This window comes from Lichenostomus cassidix, unplaced genomic scaffold (genome assembly GCF_008360975.1).
Source record: "Lichenostomus cassidix isolate B80296 unplaced genomic scaffold, HeHo_3.0 HiC_scaffold_39, whole genome shotgun sequence".
NCBI lineage: Eukaryota > Metazoa > Chordata > Aves > Passeriformes > Meliphagidae > Lichenostomus > Lichenostomus cassidix.
Window position 1 is genome coordinate 798,144 of NW_028147446.1, and position 15,345 is coordinate 813,488.

Sequence of the window (15,345 nt, forward strand, 5' to 3'; positions counted from 1 at the left end):
AAAAGATCAAAATTCACCTGGGAAAAACACCAAATTTATCAGGAAAAAAACCCAAAAAATTCACCTGGAAAAACAGGGGAAAAATAGGAAAATTCCTTGGGAAAAAAAGAACAAAAATTCATGGGGGAAAAAAAAGTAAAAATTCCCTGGGAAAAAGAGCAAAAATTCCCAGGAAAAATTAGCAAAAATTCCCCGGAAAAAACCAACAAAAATTTCAGGGAAAAAACACAGAATTTACCTGGAAAAAACGGCAAATTTATCTGGAAAAAACCCCAAATTTTCCTTAGCCAGGAGCCAAAATTCCTCATTTTTGTAGGGTGAGGTCATGCGGTGGGAATTTGGGGAATTTTGGGGAATTTTGGGGTGGAAAAGGCAAAATCGTGTGGGACTTAATTCTGGTTTAAATAACCAAAAAAATTGGGGTTTTTTTCATGGAAAATCCCTAAAATTCCTCAATTTGGGATCTGTGGGGGAAAAGTCCTGAAAATCATCGATTTTTGGGGTGGAAAAGTGGGAAATTGGGGCCAAAAATCCCCATAAATTCCCCATGGTTTGACTTTTCCCAACCCCACTGAGGCTTTGCTTAATCTCACCCGAAATTTGAGCCGAAATTGGATTTTTTCGGCCCAATTTTTCCCGTTTTCCCGCTTTTTTCCCCCAAAAAGACGCACCAGGATGACGACGCAAACAGGGCCCAGGAAGCTCCAGATGAAACCTCCCTCGACGTTCAGCCAGCAGCTGAAAAAGGGAGAAAAACGGGAAAAAAATCCCGAAATCCCGAAATCTTGAAATCCCCAAATCCCAAAATTCCAAAATTTCCAAAATCTTGAAATCCCAAAATCCCAAAATCCTGAAATCCTGAAATCCCAAAAATCCTGAAATTGCAAGATTCCGAAATCCCCAAATTCAAAAAATCCCAAAATCCCCAAATTCCAAAATCCCAAAATTCTGAAAATCCCCAAATCCCAAAATTCCAAAAATCCAGAATCCTAAAATTCCAAAATTCCAAAATCCCAAAATCCCCAAATCCCAAAATTCAGAAATCTCAAAATCCCAAAATTCCAAAATCCCGAAATTCCAAAATCTTGAAATCCCAAAATTCCAAAATTGTGAAATCCCGAAAATCCCGAAATTGCAAGGTTCCGAAATCCCTAAATTCAAACATCCCAAAATTCCAAAATTCCAAAATCCCAAAATTCTGAAATCCCAAAATTCTGAAAATCCCAAAATCCCAAAATCCAAAAATTCTGAAAATCCCCAAATCCCAAAATTCCAAAATTCCAGAATTCCAAAATCCCAAAACTCCAAAATCCCAAAATTCTGAAAATGCCCAAATCCCAAAACTCCAAAATTCCAAAATCCTGAAATTCCAAAATTCCAAAATTTCAAATTTCCGAAAATGCCAAAATTCCAAAATCCCCAAAATTCCAAAATTCCCAAAATTCCAAAATTCCAAAAATCCCAAAATTCCAAAATCCCGAAATCCCAAAATTGGAAAATCCCAAAATTCTGAAATTCCCCTGAAGCTGCATTTTTGTTTTTTTGTTTTTTTTGTTTTTTAATTTTTTTTTTTAAAAAGGGATTTTTAAAAATTATTTTAATGGGATTTTTTGAGGGTTTTTTTTTATTTTAATGGTGTTTTTAAGGGTCTTTTTGAGGTTTTTTTGAGGGGTTTTTTTGGGATTTTAATGGGGTTTTTAAAGTTTAGTTGTTTTGGGGATTTCTTTTTTTTTTTTGGGATTTTAATGGGATTTTTTGGGATTGTTTTGGGGACTTTTATGGCGTTTTTTACGGGTTTTAATAGGTTTTCAGGATTACGATGGGATTTTGGCGGGAGTTTAATGGGATTTTTATGGGATTTTTATGGGATTTTTATGGGATTTTCATGGGATTTCTTCAGGGATCTTTGATTTTTTATAGGATTTTACCTGTTTTTTTCTGGGATATTTGATTTTTACAGGATTTTCTCAAAAACCATTGATTTTTGTGAGATTTCGATGGGATTTTCTCAGGGATCTTTGATTTTTATGGGATTTCTATGGGATTTCTATGGGATTTCTTCCAGAATCTCTGCTTTTTATGGGATTTCTATGGGATTTTTCTGGTTTAAAAAAAAAAATTATGGGTTTTTTTTCATTTTTATGGGTTTTTTTGGAGATTTTTTGGGGGCATTTTGTTGGGGTTTTATAGGGGTTTTTATGGGGGTTTTATGGCTTTTTTGGGGGATCTTTGCTTTTTATGGGATTTTTATGGGATTTTCCCCAGAATCTTTGATTTCTATGGGATTTCTTCAGGGATCTTCGATTTTTATGGGATTTTTATGGGTTTTCCCCCAGAATCTTTGATTTTTATGGGACTTTTATGGGTTTTTTTCCCAGAATCTTTGATTTCTATGGAATTTCTTCAGGGATCTTTGATTTTTATGGGATTTTTCCCAGAATCTTTGATTTCTATGGGATTTCTTCAGGGATCTTTGATTTTTATGGGATTTTTATGGGTTTTTCCCCCAGAATCTTTGATTTTTATGGGACTTTTATGGGTTTTTTTCCCAGAATATTTGATTTCTATGGATTTCTTTTTTCCCAGAATCTTTGATTTCTATGGGATTTCTCCAGTGATCTTTGATGTTTATGGGATTTTTCCCAGAATCTTTGATTTCTATGGGGTTTCTCGAGGGATCTTTGATTTTTATGGGATTTTTCCCAGAATCTTTGATTTCTATGGGATTTCTTCAGGGATCTTTGATTTTTATGGGATTTTTATGGGGTTTTTCTCAGAATCTTTGATTTCTATGGGATTTCTTCAGGGATCTTTGATTTTTACGGGATTTTTCCCAGAATCTTTGACTCTTACGGTATTTCCATGGGATTTCTTCAGGGATCTTTGCTTTTTATGGGATTTTTATGGTTTTTTCCCCAGAATCTTTGATTTTTATGCGACTTTTATGGGTTTTTTCCCAGAATCTTTGATTCCCATGGGATTTCCCCAGAATCTTTGCTTTTTATGGGACTTTTATGGTTTTTTCCCTAGAATCTTTGATTTTTATGCGACTTTTATGGGTTTTTTCCCCAGAATCTTTGATTCCCATGGGCTTTCTCCAGCGATCCCTGCTTTTTCCGGGACTTTAACGCCATTTCTCCAACGCCGCCTTCCATTCCAGCGGGATTTCCCGCGGGATCCCCACGGGATTTCCATGGGATTTTTCCGGGATTTTCCCACCCCTTCCCTTCACTCACTGCCTCTCCGTCCCGTATCCCTGAGGCCGCGCGGCCGCCGACGCGGCCACCAGCAGGGCGGGGACGCCGTAGCCCAGCGGCAGCAGCAGGTGGCCGCAGAGGCGGCGGCCGCGGCCGTAGTTGAGCACGCGCAGGTTCCTGACGGTCAGCAGGAGGTGAAGTCCTTCCAGGAACATCCAGGAGAAGCAGCAGAGGAACAGGAAGTGCAGGAAGCCGGCGGTGATGGAGCAGAGCAGCTGGGAGGGGAGGTTGGGGACGTTGTTGGGGACATTGGGGACGTTGTTGGGGATGTTGGGGATGTTGGGGACTTTGGGGGCATTGGGGACAATGGGGACACTGGGGACATTGGGGATGTTGGGGACATTGGGGACGGAGGGGATAGATGGGACATTGGGGATAGAGGGGACATTGTGGACATTGGGGATAGAGGGGACACTGGGGATGTTTGGGACATTGGGGATATTGGGGACATTGGGGACATTGGGGACAATGGGGATATTGGGGACGTTGGGGACATTGGGGGCTTTGGGGACATTATTGGGGACATTGGGGACATTGGGGGCTTTGGGGACATTCAGGACACTAGAAGCACTGGGGACATCAGGGACGTTGGGGACATTGGGGACCTTGAGGGGATTGGGGACACTGAGGACATTGGGGACAGAGGGGACAGTGGGGTCAATGGGGACACTGGGGACAATGGGGACAGAGGGGATATCAGGGGCATTGGGGACATCTGGGATATTGGGAACATTGGGGACACTGGGGACAGAGGGGATGATTGGGACATTGGGGACATCGCTGAGGACGTTGGGGACGCTGGGGACATTGGGACAGGGAAGGAGGGCAGTGGGTAGAGAAGACTGAGGAGAAGCCGCGCGAGGAGAAAACCCCAAAGAGACCAAGGAGCTCGAGGAGAACCCAGAGAGACCCCAAGGAAACCACAGAGACCCCAAGAAAACCATCAAGACCCCAAGAAAACCACTGAGACGCCAAGGAAACCCACAGAGACCCCAAGAAAACCACCAAGACCCCAAAAAACCCACCAAGACCCCAAGAAAACCACCGAGACCCCAAGGAAACCCACAGAGAGCCCAAGAAAACCACAGAGACCCCAAGAGAACCACAGAGACCCCAAGAAAACCACAGAGACCCCAAGAGAACCACAGAGACCCTGAGGAAGTCAAAGAGAACCCAAGGAGCCTGAGGAGAAACTGAGGAGACCCCAAGAAGCCCCCAAAGACCCCAAAGATCCCATACCTGCTCCCATTCCCAGTCCCAATCCCCTTCCCTGTCCCATTCCCCATTCCCAATTGCGTTCCCGGTCCCATTCCCGATCCCATTCCCGATCCCGTTCTCCATCCCATTCCGAATCCCATTCCCAATCCCATACCCAATCCCATTCCCAATCCCATTCCCATTCCCATTCCCCATCCCATTCCCCATCCCATTCCCCATCTCATTCCCCATCCCAATCCCATTCCCCATCCCATTCCCCATCCCAATCCCATTCCCATTCCCGATCCCATTCCCCATCCCATTCCCCATCCCAATCCCATTCCCATTCCCGATCCCATTCCCCATCCCATTCCCCATCCCATTCCCCATCCCATTCCCCATCTCATTCCCCATCCCAATCCCATTCCCATTCCCGATCCCATTCCCAATCCCATTCCCCATCCCATTCCCAATCCCATTCCATTCCCCATCCCCATCCCAATCCCAATCCCAATCCCATTCCCCACCCCATTCCCAATCCCATTCCCCATCCCATTCCCAATCCCATTCCCCATCCCAATCCCATTCCCCACCCCATTCCCGATCCCGTTCCCCACCCCATACCCGGTTTTGGGTTCGGCTCACGGCGCTGAGGAAGAGCAGCTGCGCCCCGAACAGGCTCAGGCTGAGGGGCAGAGCAGAGAGACCCCAGTGCCACTCCCGATCCCATATCCGACCCCATTCCTGATCCCATATCCGACCCCATTCCTGATCCCATATCCGACCCCATTCCTGATCCCACACAACATCCATCCCATTCCTGATCCCATATCCGACCCCATTCCTGATCCCATATCCGACCCCATTCCTGATCCCACATCCCATCCATCCCATTCCTGATCCCATATCCGACCCCATTCCTGATCCCATTCCTGATCCCATATCCGATCCCATTCCCGATCCCACACAACATCCATCCCATTCCTGATCCCATATCCGACCCCATTCCTGATCCCATATCCGACCCCATTCCCGACCCCATTCCTGATCCCATATCCGACCCCACTCCTGATCCCATATCCGACCCCATTCCTGATCCCACACAACATCCATCCCATTCCCGATCCCATATCCGATCCCATTCCCAATCCCATATCCAATCCCATATCCGACCCCATTCCTGATCCCATATCCGACCCCACTCCTGATCCCATATCCGACCCCATTCCTGATCCCACACAACATCCATCCCATTCCCGATCCCATATCCGATCCCATTCCCAATCCCATATCCAATCCCATATCCGATCCCATTCCTGATCCCATATCCGATCCCATTCCCGATCCCACACCCCATCCATCCCATTCCTGATCCCATATCCGACCCCATTCCTGATCCCACACAACATCCATCCCATTCCTGATCCCATATCCAATCCCATTCCTGATCCCATTCCTGATCCCATTCCTGATCCCACACCCCATCCATCCCATTCCTGATCCCATATCCGATCCCATTCCTGATCCCATTCCTGATCCCACATCCCATCCATCCCACTCCCAACCCCATTCCTGATCCCACACCCCATCCATCCCATTCCCAATCCCATATCCGATCCCATTCCCAATCCCACACACCATCCCATTCCCAATCCCATATCCAATCCCATATCCAATCCCATTCCCAATCCCACACCCCGTCCATCCCATTCCCAATCCCACACACCATCCCATTCCCAATCCCATATCCAATCCCATATCCGATCCCATATCCAATCCCATACCTGATCAATCCCACACCCCATTCCCAATCCCACATTGATCCCATACCTGATCAATCCCACGCCCCATCCCATATTGATCCTGTACCTGATCCCATTCCTCATTGATCCCATTCCCGATCAGTCCCATTACTCCTGATTGATCCCATTGATCCCAATCAATCCCATAATTCCCAATCCCATACCTGAGGCGCAGGTGCAGCGTCACCCCGATCCCATTGATCCCAATCCCATAATTCCCAATCGATCCCATTATTCCCAATTGATCCCATTGTTCCCAATCAATCCCATCGATCCCGATCGATCCCATTGATCCCAATCGATCCCAATTGATCCCAATTGATCCCAAACAATCCCATTGATCCCATTGATCCCACACCTGAGGTGCAGGTGCAGCGTCACCCCAATCCCATTGATCCCAATCCCATTATTCCTGATCAATCCCATAATTCCCCATCAATCCCATTGATCCCAACCCCACTATTCCCAATTGATCCCCATCGATCCCATCGATCCCAATCGATCCCATTGATCCCATTGATCCCACACCTGAGGTGCAGGTGCAGCTTCACCCCGATCCCATTGATCCCAATCCCATTGATCCCGATCGATCCCATTGATCCCGATCGATCCCATTGATCCCAATCAATCCCATTGATCCCAATCCCATTGATCCCGATCGATCCCATTGATCCCAATCGATCCCATCGATCCCAATCGATCCCATTGATCCCGATCGATGGCACACCTGAGGTGCAGGTGCAGCGTCACCCCGATCCTATTGATCCCAATCCCATTGATCCCAATCGATCCCATTATTCCCAATCAATCCCATCGATCCTAATCAATCCCATTGATCCCATTGATCCCATCGATCCCAATCAATCCAATTGATCCCAATTGATCCCGATCAATCCCATCGATCCCAATCAATCCCATTGATCCCATCGATGGCACACCTGAGGTACAGGTGCAGCGTCACCCCAATCCCATTGATCCCATTGATCCCAATCGATCCCAATCAATCCCATTGATCCCAATCAATCCCAATTGATCCCATTATTCCCAATCAATCCCATTGATCCCGATCGATGGCACACCTGAGGTGCAGGTGCAGCGTCACCCCGATCCTATTGATCCCAATCCCATTGATCCCAATTGATCCCATTATTCCCAATCAATCCCATTGATCCCAATCCCATTGATCCCGATCAATCCCATTGATCCCAATCCCATCGATCCCAATCAATCCCAATTGATCCCATTATTCCCGATCAATCCCATTGATCCCGATCCCATCGATCCCGATCAATCCCATTGATCCCGATCGATCCCGATCGATGGCACACCTGAGGTGCAGGTGCAGCGTCACCCCGGTCCCATTGATCCCAATCCCATTATTCCCAATCAATCCCATTATTCCCAATCAATCCCATTGATCCCGATCGATCCCATCAATCCCATCGATCCCAATCAATCCCATCGATCCCAATCAATCCCATTGATCCCATCGATGGCACACCTGAGGTACAGGTGCAGCGTCACCCCAATCCCATTGATCCCATTGATCCCAATCGATCCCAATCAATCCCATTGATCCCAATCAATCCCAATTGATCCCATTATTCCCGATCAATCCCATCGATCCCGATCGATCCCATTGATCCCGATCGATCCCGATCGATGGCACACCTGAGGTGCAGGTGCAGCGTCACCCCGGTCCCATTGATCCCAATCCCATTGATCCCGATCGATCCCAATCAATCCCATCGATCCCATTATTCCCAATCGATCCCATTGATCCGATCGATGGCACACCTGAGGTGCAGGTGCAGCGTCACCCCGGTCCTATTGATCCCGATCCCATTGATCCCATTGATCCCAATCGATCCCAATCAATCCCATTGATCCCAATCAATCCCAATTGATCCCATTATTCCCAATCAATCCCATTGATCCCGATCGATCCCGATCGATGGCACACCTGAGGTGCAGGTGCAGCGTCACCCCGATCCTATTGATCCCAATCCCATTGATCCCAATTGATCCCATTATTCCCAATCAATCCCATTGATCCTGATCCCATTGATCCCATTGATCCCATCGATCCCGATCAATCCCATTGATCCCAATCCCATTGATCCCGATCAATCCCGATCGATGGCACACCTGAGGTGCAGGTGCAGCGTCACCCCAATCCCATTGATCCCATTGATCCCAATCGATCCCAATCCCATTGATCCCGATCAATCCCATTGATCCCAATCCCATCGATCCCAATCAATCCCATTGATCCCAATCAATCCCAATTGATCCCATTATTCCCGATCAATCCCATCGATCCCAATCGATCCCATTGATCCCGATCGATCCCATCGATGGCACACCTGAGGTGCAGGTGCAGCGTCACCCCGATCCCATTGATCCCAATCCCATTGATCCCGATCGATCCCATTGATCCCAATCAATCCCATCGATCCTAATCAATCCCATTGATCCCATTGATCCCAATCGATCCCAATCAATCCCATTGATCCCAATCAATCCCAATTGATCCCATTATTCCCAATCAATCCCATTGATCCCGATCGATCCCGATCGATGGCACACCTGAGGTGCAGGTGCAGCGTCACCCCGATCCCATTGATCCCAATCCCATTGATCCCATTGATCCCAACTGATCCCATTATTCCCAATCAATCCCATCGATCCCGATCGATCCCATCGATCCCGATCGATCCCATTGATCCCGATCGATCCCGATCGATGGCACACCTGAGGTGCAGGTGCAGCGTCACCCCGATCCTATTGATCCCATTGATCCCAATCGATCCCAATCAATCCCATCGATCCCAATCAATCCCATTGATCCCAATCAATCCCAATTGATCCCATTATTCCCGATCAATCCCATCGATCCCAATCGATCCCGATCGATGGCACACCTGAGGTGCAGGTGCAGCGTCACCCCGGTCCTATTGATCCCAATCCCATTGATCCCGATCCCATTGATCCCATTGATCCCAATCGATCCCAATCGATCCCAATCAATCCCATTGATCCCAATCCCATTGATCCCGATCGATGGCACACCTGAGGTGCAGGTGCAGCGTCACCGCGGTCCCGCCGCTCCCGCCGCCGCTCCTGCCCCGCCCGGTGACAAAGGTGACAATGGCCACGCCGAGGCACAGCAGGGACACCCCGAGCCCCGCCTGCGTCACCACGGCCAGCGCGCGGCTCTCCTGTGACGTCACCGCGGCCATGACGTCATCGGGGGAATCCCGGATTGGGGGGAAACGGCGGAAATTCGGGTTTTTTTAGGGGAAAATCGGTGAAAATTGGGGGTTGAACAGAGGAAATTCAGGGTTTTGGGGGAAAAACCTGAAAATTGGGGTTAAACCAAGGTTTGGAAACTGCAAAAACTTGGGGGTTTTGGGGGGAAAAACATGAAAATTGGGGAGTTTGTGGGAGAAAAACTGCAAAAACTTGGGGGTTTTGGAGGGAAATCTGCAAAAATTGGGGAGTTTTTTGGGGGAAAAACCTGAAAATTGGGGTTTTGTGAGGGAAAACTGCAAAAGTTGGGGGTTTTGGGGGGAAAAACCTGAAAACTGGGGAGTTTTTTGGGGGAAAAACCTGAAAATTGGGGAGTTTTTGGGGGAAAAGCTGCAAATATTGGAGAGTTTTGGGGGCAAAACCAGTAAAAATTAGGGATTTGAGGAGGCAAAAAACGAAAAAATTGGGGATTTAGGGGGGAAAACCTGAAAATCGGGGGTTTGGGGGGGGATCCCCCGAAAATCAGGATTTTGGGGGAATAAACCGCCAAAAATCCAGGTTTCTGGGGAAAACCAGATTTTTTAGGAGAAAACCACCCAAAAATTGGGGTTTTCTTTGAAAATCAGGACTTGCAGGAGAAAATCCCCCCCAAAATCGCGATTTTTGGGGAAAACCTCCACGAAAATTGGGATTTTTAGGAGAAAAAAACCTCGAAGGTGGGGATTTCTATGGGAAATTCTAGGATTTTCTATGAAAATCCGAATTGTTTGGGGGGAAATTCGGGATTTTTTTTGGGGGGAGGGAAAAACCCCTCAAAATTCCCGATTATTTTTTTTTGAAAATTAGGATTTTTAAAGAAGAACCGCCCTGAAAAATTGGTGTTTTTTGGAGTTTTTTTTTTTGGGGAAAAGCCCTCAAAAATCGTTGTGTGTTTTTTTTGGGGAAAGCCCCCCCGAAAATGGGGATTTTTGCAGGAAAAGCCCCGAAATCGCGGGAATTTGGGGGTCTCACCGGGACGGGCTGCAGCGCGGTGAGGACGGCGAAGGTGGACAAGTGGGAACAGGAGCAGACGGAGCGGCCGGAGTCTCCGGCCAGCCGGACACAACCCCGGCGGCTCCACTGACCGCGAGAGCCGCGGAGCTGCCAGGAGACGCACTGGGAACGCTGGTGGGGCTGGAGAGCCTGGAAAAGTCCCGGGGATGGACAGATGGACAGATGGACAGATGGACAGGGATGGACAGATGGACGGGGATGGACAGATGGACAGGGATGGACAGATGGACAAGGATGGACAGATGGACAGGGATGGACAAAGGGATGGACAGATGGACAGGGATGGACAAAGGGATGGACAGATAGACAGATGGACAGGGATGGACAGGGATGGACAGATGGACAGATGGACAAAGGGATGGACAGATGGACAGGGATGGACAGAGGGATGGACAGATAGACAGATGGACAGGGATGGACAGGGATGGACAGATGGACGGGGATGGACAGATGGACAGATGGACGGGGATGGACAGGGATGGATGGGAATGGACGGGGGTGGACAGATGGACAGATGGACAGGGATGGACTGGGGTGGACAGATGGACAGGGATGGACAGGGATAGACAGAGGGATGGACAGGGATGGACAGATGGACAGAGATGGATGGGAATGGACAGGGATGGACAGAGGGATGGACAGAGGGATGGACAGGGATGGACAGATGGACAGAGGGATGGACAGATGGACAGGGATGGACAGATGGACAGGGATGGACAGATGGACAGGGATGGACAGGAATGGATGGGAATGGTCAGGGATGGACAGATGGACAGGGATGGACAGGGATGGACAGATGGACAGGGATGGACAGAGGGATGGACAGATGGACAGGGATGGTCAGGGATGGACAGGGATGGACTGGGATGGACAGATGGACGGGGATGGACAGATGGACAGGGATGGACAGATGGACAGGGATGGATGGGAATGGTCAGGGATGGACTGGGATGGACAGAGGGATGGACAGATGGACAGGGATGGACAGAGGGATAGACAGAGGGATGGACAGGGATGGACAGATGGACAGAGGGATGGACAGATGGACAGGGATGGACAGATGGACAGGGATGGGCAGATGGACAGGGATGGACAGGGATGGACAGGGATGGACAGATGGACAGGGATGGACAGATGGACAGATGGACAGATGGACAGATGGATGGGGATGGACAGGGATGGACAGAGGGATGGACAGGGATGGACAGATGGACAGATGGACAGGGACGGACAGAGGGATGGACAGGGATGGAAAATTTCTCCCCAAACCCCCCCCAAATCCCTCCCATCCCCCACCTTGAGGTGCCTCAGGGTGACGTTGAAGGTGACGCCGAAGGTGACGTTGGCGATGACGTCAGCCGTGCCGTTGGCCGTGACGTCATTTCCGTCCCCCCGTGTCCCCAAAGCCGCCCCGACCAGGCGGGAGTTGAGGGGCGCAGAGCCCCCCGGGGTGCTCCCCTCCAGCAGGGCGGGAGGGTCTCGGTACGCCAGGAACGCCACGGCCACGGGGGCTGCGGGGAAATGGGGTGAGAATGGGAAAAAACGGGAAAAAACCCCAAAAAAACCCACAAAAAACCCGAAAAAACGCTAAAAATCCCACCCCAAACCGTTAAAAAATAACAAAAAACACTCCTAAAAAATCCTAAAAACCCCAAAAATCTTTCTGGGTCCCCCAGGAATGCCACGGGGGCTGCGGGGAAATGGGGTGAGAATGGGAAAAAATGGGAAAAATTGGGAAAAAATGGGAAAAAATGGGAAAAAATGGGGAAAAAATGGGAAAAAACCCACAAAAACCCCAAAAAACGCTAAAAATCCCACCCCAAACCGTTAAAAATTAACAAAAAACACTCCTAAAAAATCCTAAAAATCCCTCTCGGTACACCAGGAACGCCACGGCCACGGGGGCTGAGGGGAAATGGGGTGAGAATGGGAAAAAATGGGAAAAAATGGGAAAAAACAAAAAAAACCCCAAAAAATCTGAAAAAATGCAATAAATCTGTCCCAAAACCATCAGAAAACAACCAAAAAATGATCCCCAAAAATCCCTCTCGGTACGCCAGGAACGCCACGGCCACGGGGGCTGCGGGAATGGGGTGAGAATGGGAAAAAATGGGAAAAAAAAAAAAAAAAAAAAAAACCCAAAAACCCAAACCACCACCCAAACCAAAAACAAAAAACACCAAAAACCAAAACCCCAAAACCCCCCAACCCCGGGAAATGGGGTGAGAATGGGAAAAAATGGGAAAAAATGGGAAAAAACCCAAAAAAACCCCACAAAAAATCTGGGAAAATGCAATAAATGTGTCCCAAAACCATCAGAAAACAACCGAAAAATGATCCCCAAAAATCCCTCTCGGTACGCCAGGAATGCCACGGCCACGGGGGCTGCGGGGAAATGGGGTGAGAATGGGAAAAAATGGGAAAAAACCCAAAAAAACCCACAAAAAATCCCATAAAAAACCCGAAAAAACGCTAAAAATCCCACCCCAAACCGTTAAAAAATAACAAAAAACACTCCTAAAAAATCCTAAAAACCCCAAAATCCCTCCTGGTACGCCAGGAACGTCACGGCCACGGGGGCTGCGGGGAAATGGGGTGAGAATGGGAAAAAATGGGAAAAAATGGGAAAAAACCCAAAAAACCCCAAAAAAAATCTGAAAAAATGCAATAAATGTGTCCCAAAAAGATCAGAAAAAAACCCAAAAAATGATCCTAAAAACCCCAAAACTCCCTCCTGGTACACCAGGAACGTCACGGGGGCTGCGGGGAAATGGGGTGGAAAAGGGAAAAAATGGGAAAAAACCAAAAAAACCCCAAAAAAACCCGAAAAAACGCTAAAAATTCCACCCCAAACCGTTAAAAAATAACAAAAAACACTCCTAAAAAATCCTAAAAACCCCAAAAATCTTTCTGGGTCCCCCAGGAATGCCACGGGGGCTGTGGGGAAATGGGGTGAGAATGGGAAAAAATGGGAAAAAATGGGAAAAAACCCAAAAAAAACCCCAAAAAAAATCTGAAAAAATGCAATAAATCTGTCCCAAAACCATCAGAAAACAACCAAAAAATGATCCCCAAAAATCCCTCTCGGTACGCCAGGAACGTCACGGCCACGGGGGCTGCGGGGAAATGGGGTGAGAATGGGAAAAAATGGGAAAAAATGGGAAAAAATGGGAAAAAATGGGAAAAAATGGGAAAAAACCCACAAAAACCCCAAAAAACGCTAAAAATCCCACCCCAAACCGTTAAAAAATAACAAAAAACACTCCTAAAAAATCCTAAAAATCCCTCTCGGTACACCAGGAACGTCACGGCCACAGGGGCTGAGGGGAAATGGGGTGAAAATGGAAAAAATGGGAAAAAACGGGAAAAAACCCAAAAAAAACCCCAAAACGAAAAATGCAATAAATGTGTCCTAAAGACGAAAAACCAAAATGATCCTAAAACCCCAAAACTCCCTCCTGGTACACCAGGAACGCCACGGCTGCGGGAAATGGGGTGAAAAAGGAAAATGGGAAACAACCCCAAAAATCCCATAAAAAACCTGAAAAACCGCTAAAAATCCCACCCCAAACCGTTAAAAAATAACAAAAAACACTCCTAAAAAATCCTAAAAACCCCAAAAATCCCTCCTGGTACACCAGGAACGCCACGGGGGCTGCGAGGAAATGGGGTGGAAAAGGGAAAAAATGGGAAAAATTGGGAAAAAATGGGAAAAAATGGGAAAAAAACCCCAAAAAAGCCCATAAAAACCCGAAAAAACGCTAAAAATCCCACCCCAAACCATTAAAAAATAACAAAAAACATTTTTGGGGGGGATTTTTTGGGGTTTTTTGTCGGTTTTGGGGGTTTAACATTTTTTGAGGATTTTTTTGGATTTTTTGCGATTTTTTTGGGATTTTTTGGGGGATTTTTTGGGGTTTTTGGGGATTTTTTGGGATTTTTTGGGATTTTTTGGGGATTTTTTGGATTTTTGGGGTTCTTTGTTTTTTGGGATTTTTTTGTGATTTTTTTGGGATTTTTTGGGATTTTTTGGGATTTATTTGGGATTTTTTGGGATTTTTTGGGGTTTTTTGGGGATTTTTTGGGATTTTTTGGGGATTTTTTGGGGTTTTTTGGGATTTTTTGGGATTTTTTGGGGGTTTTTGGGTTTTTTGGATTTTTTTGGGATTTTTTTTTGATTTTTGGGGTTTTGGGGGATTTTTTTGGTTTTTGGGGATTTTTTTTTATTTTTTGGTATTTTGGTTTTGGGGGATTTTTTTGGATTTTTTTGGGTTTTTTGGGGGAATTTTTGGGGAATTTTTGGTTTTTTTTTTTTTTATTTTTGGGGGATTTTTGGGGGATTTTTGGGATTTTTTTTGGTTTTTGGGGGATTTTTTTTTTTTTTTTTGGGATTTTTAGTTTTGGGGGATTTTTGGGGAATTTTGGGGGTTTTTATTTTGGGGGTTTTTGGGGATTTTTTTATTTTTAGTTTTTGGATTTGGGGGATTTTTGGGGATTTTTTGGGGGGATTTTTTTGGGGATTTTTTTTGATTTTTTGGGGAATTTTTGGGGTTTTTTGGGGGATTTTTTTGGGGTTTTTTGGCTCACCTGTCCGGCCGTAACTCAACAGCTGGGGGCAACCAACGCTCAGCGAATCGTCGCCAACCTCGAGCCGCAGGATCGCCTCGGGGCAACTGCCGTTCAGCACCTGAGCTGCTGCCGCTGGAATTTGGGGGGAAAAAGGACATTTTGGGGTTTTTAGGATTTTTGAGAATTTTTGGGGGATATTTTTGGGGATTTTTTGG

General features: G+C 46.9%; 1 protein-coding gene across 1 annotated transcript in view; it reads right to left on the reverse strand.

Moving 5' to 3' along the window:
- The window catches only part of LOC146422627 (adhesion G protein-coupled receptor E3-like), a 34,082-nt gene that overhangs the window by 7,963 nt on the left and 10,774 nt on the right, over positions 1-15,345 (reverse strand). Inside the window, exons 5-11 of the mRNA XM_085045769.1 lie at positions 15,149-15,262; positions 11,858-12,072; positions 10,520-10,690; positions 9,329-9,477; positions 5,079-5,139; positions 3,237-3,472; positions 672-738 (exon numbers count right to left, since the gene is read on the reverse strand). Of these exons, the coding sequence (XP_084901895.1) occupies positions 672-738; positions 3,237-3,472; positions 5,079-5,139; positions 9,329-9,477; positions 10,520-10,690; positions 11,858-12,072; positions 15,149-15,262 (1,013 nt within the window). The remainder of the gene's footprint in view (positions 1-671; positions 739-3,236; positions 3,473-5,078; positions 5,140-9,328; positions 9,478-10,519; positions 10,691-11,857; positions 12,073-15,148; positions 15,263-15,345) is intronic.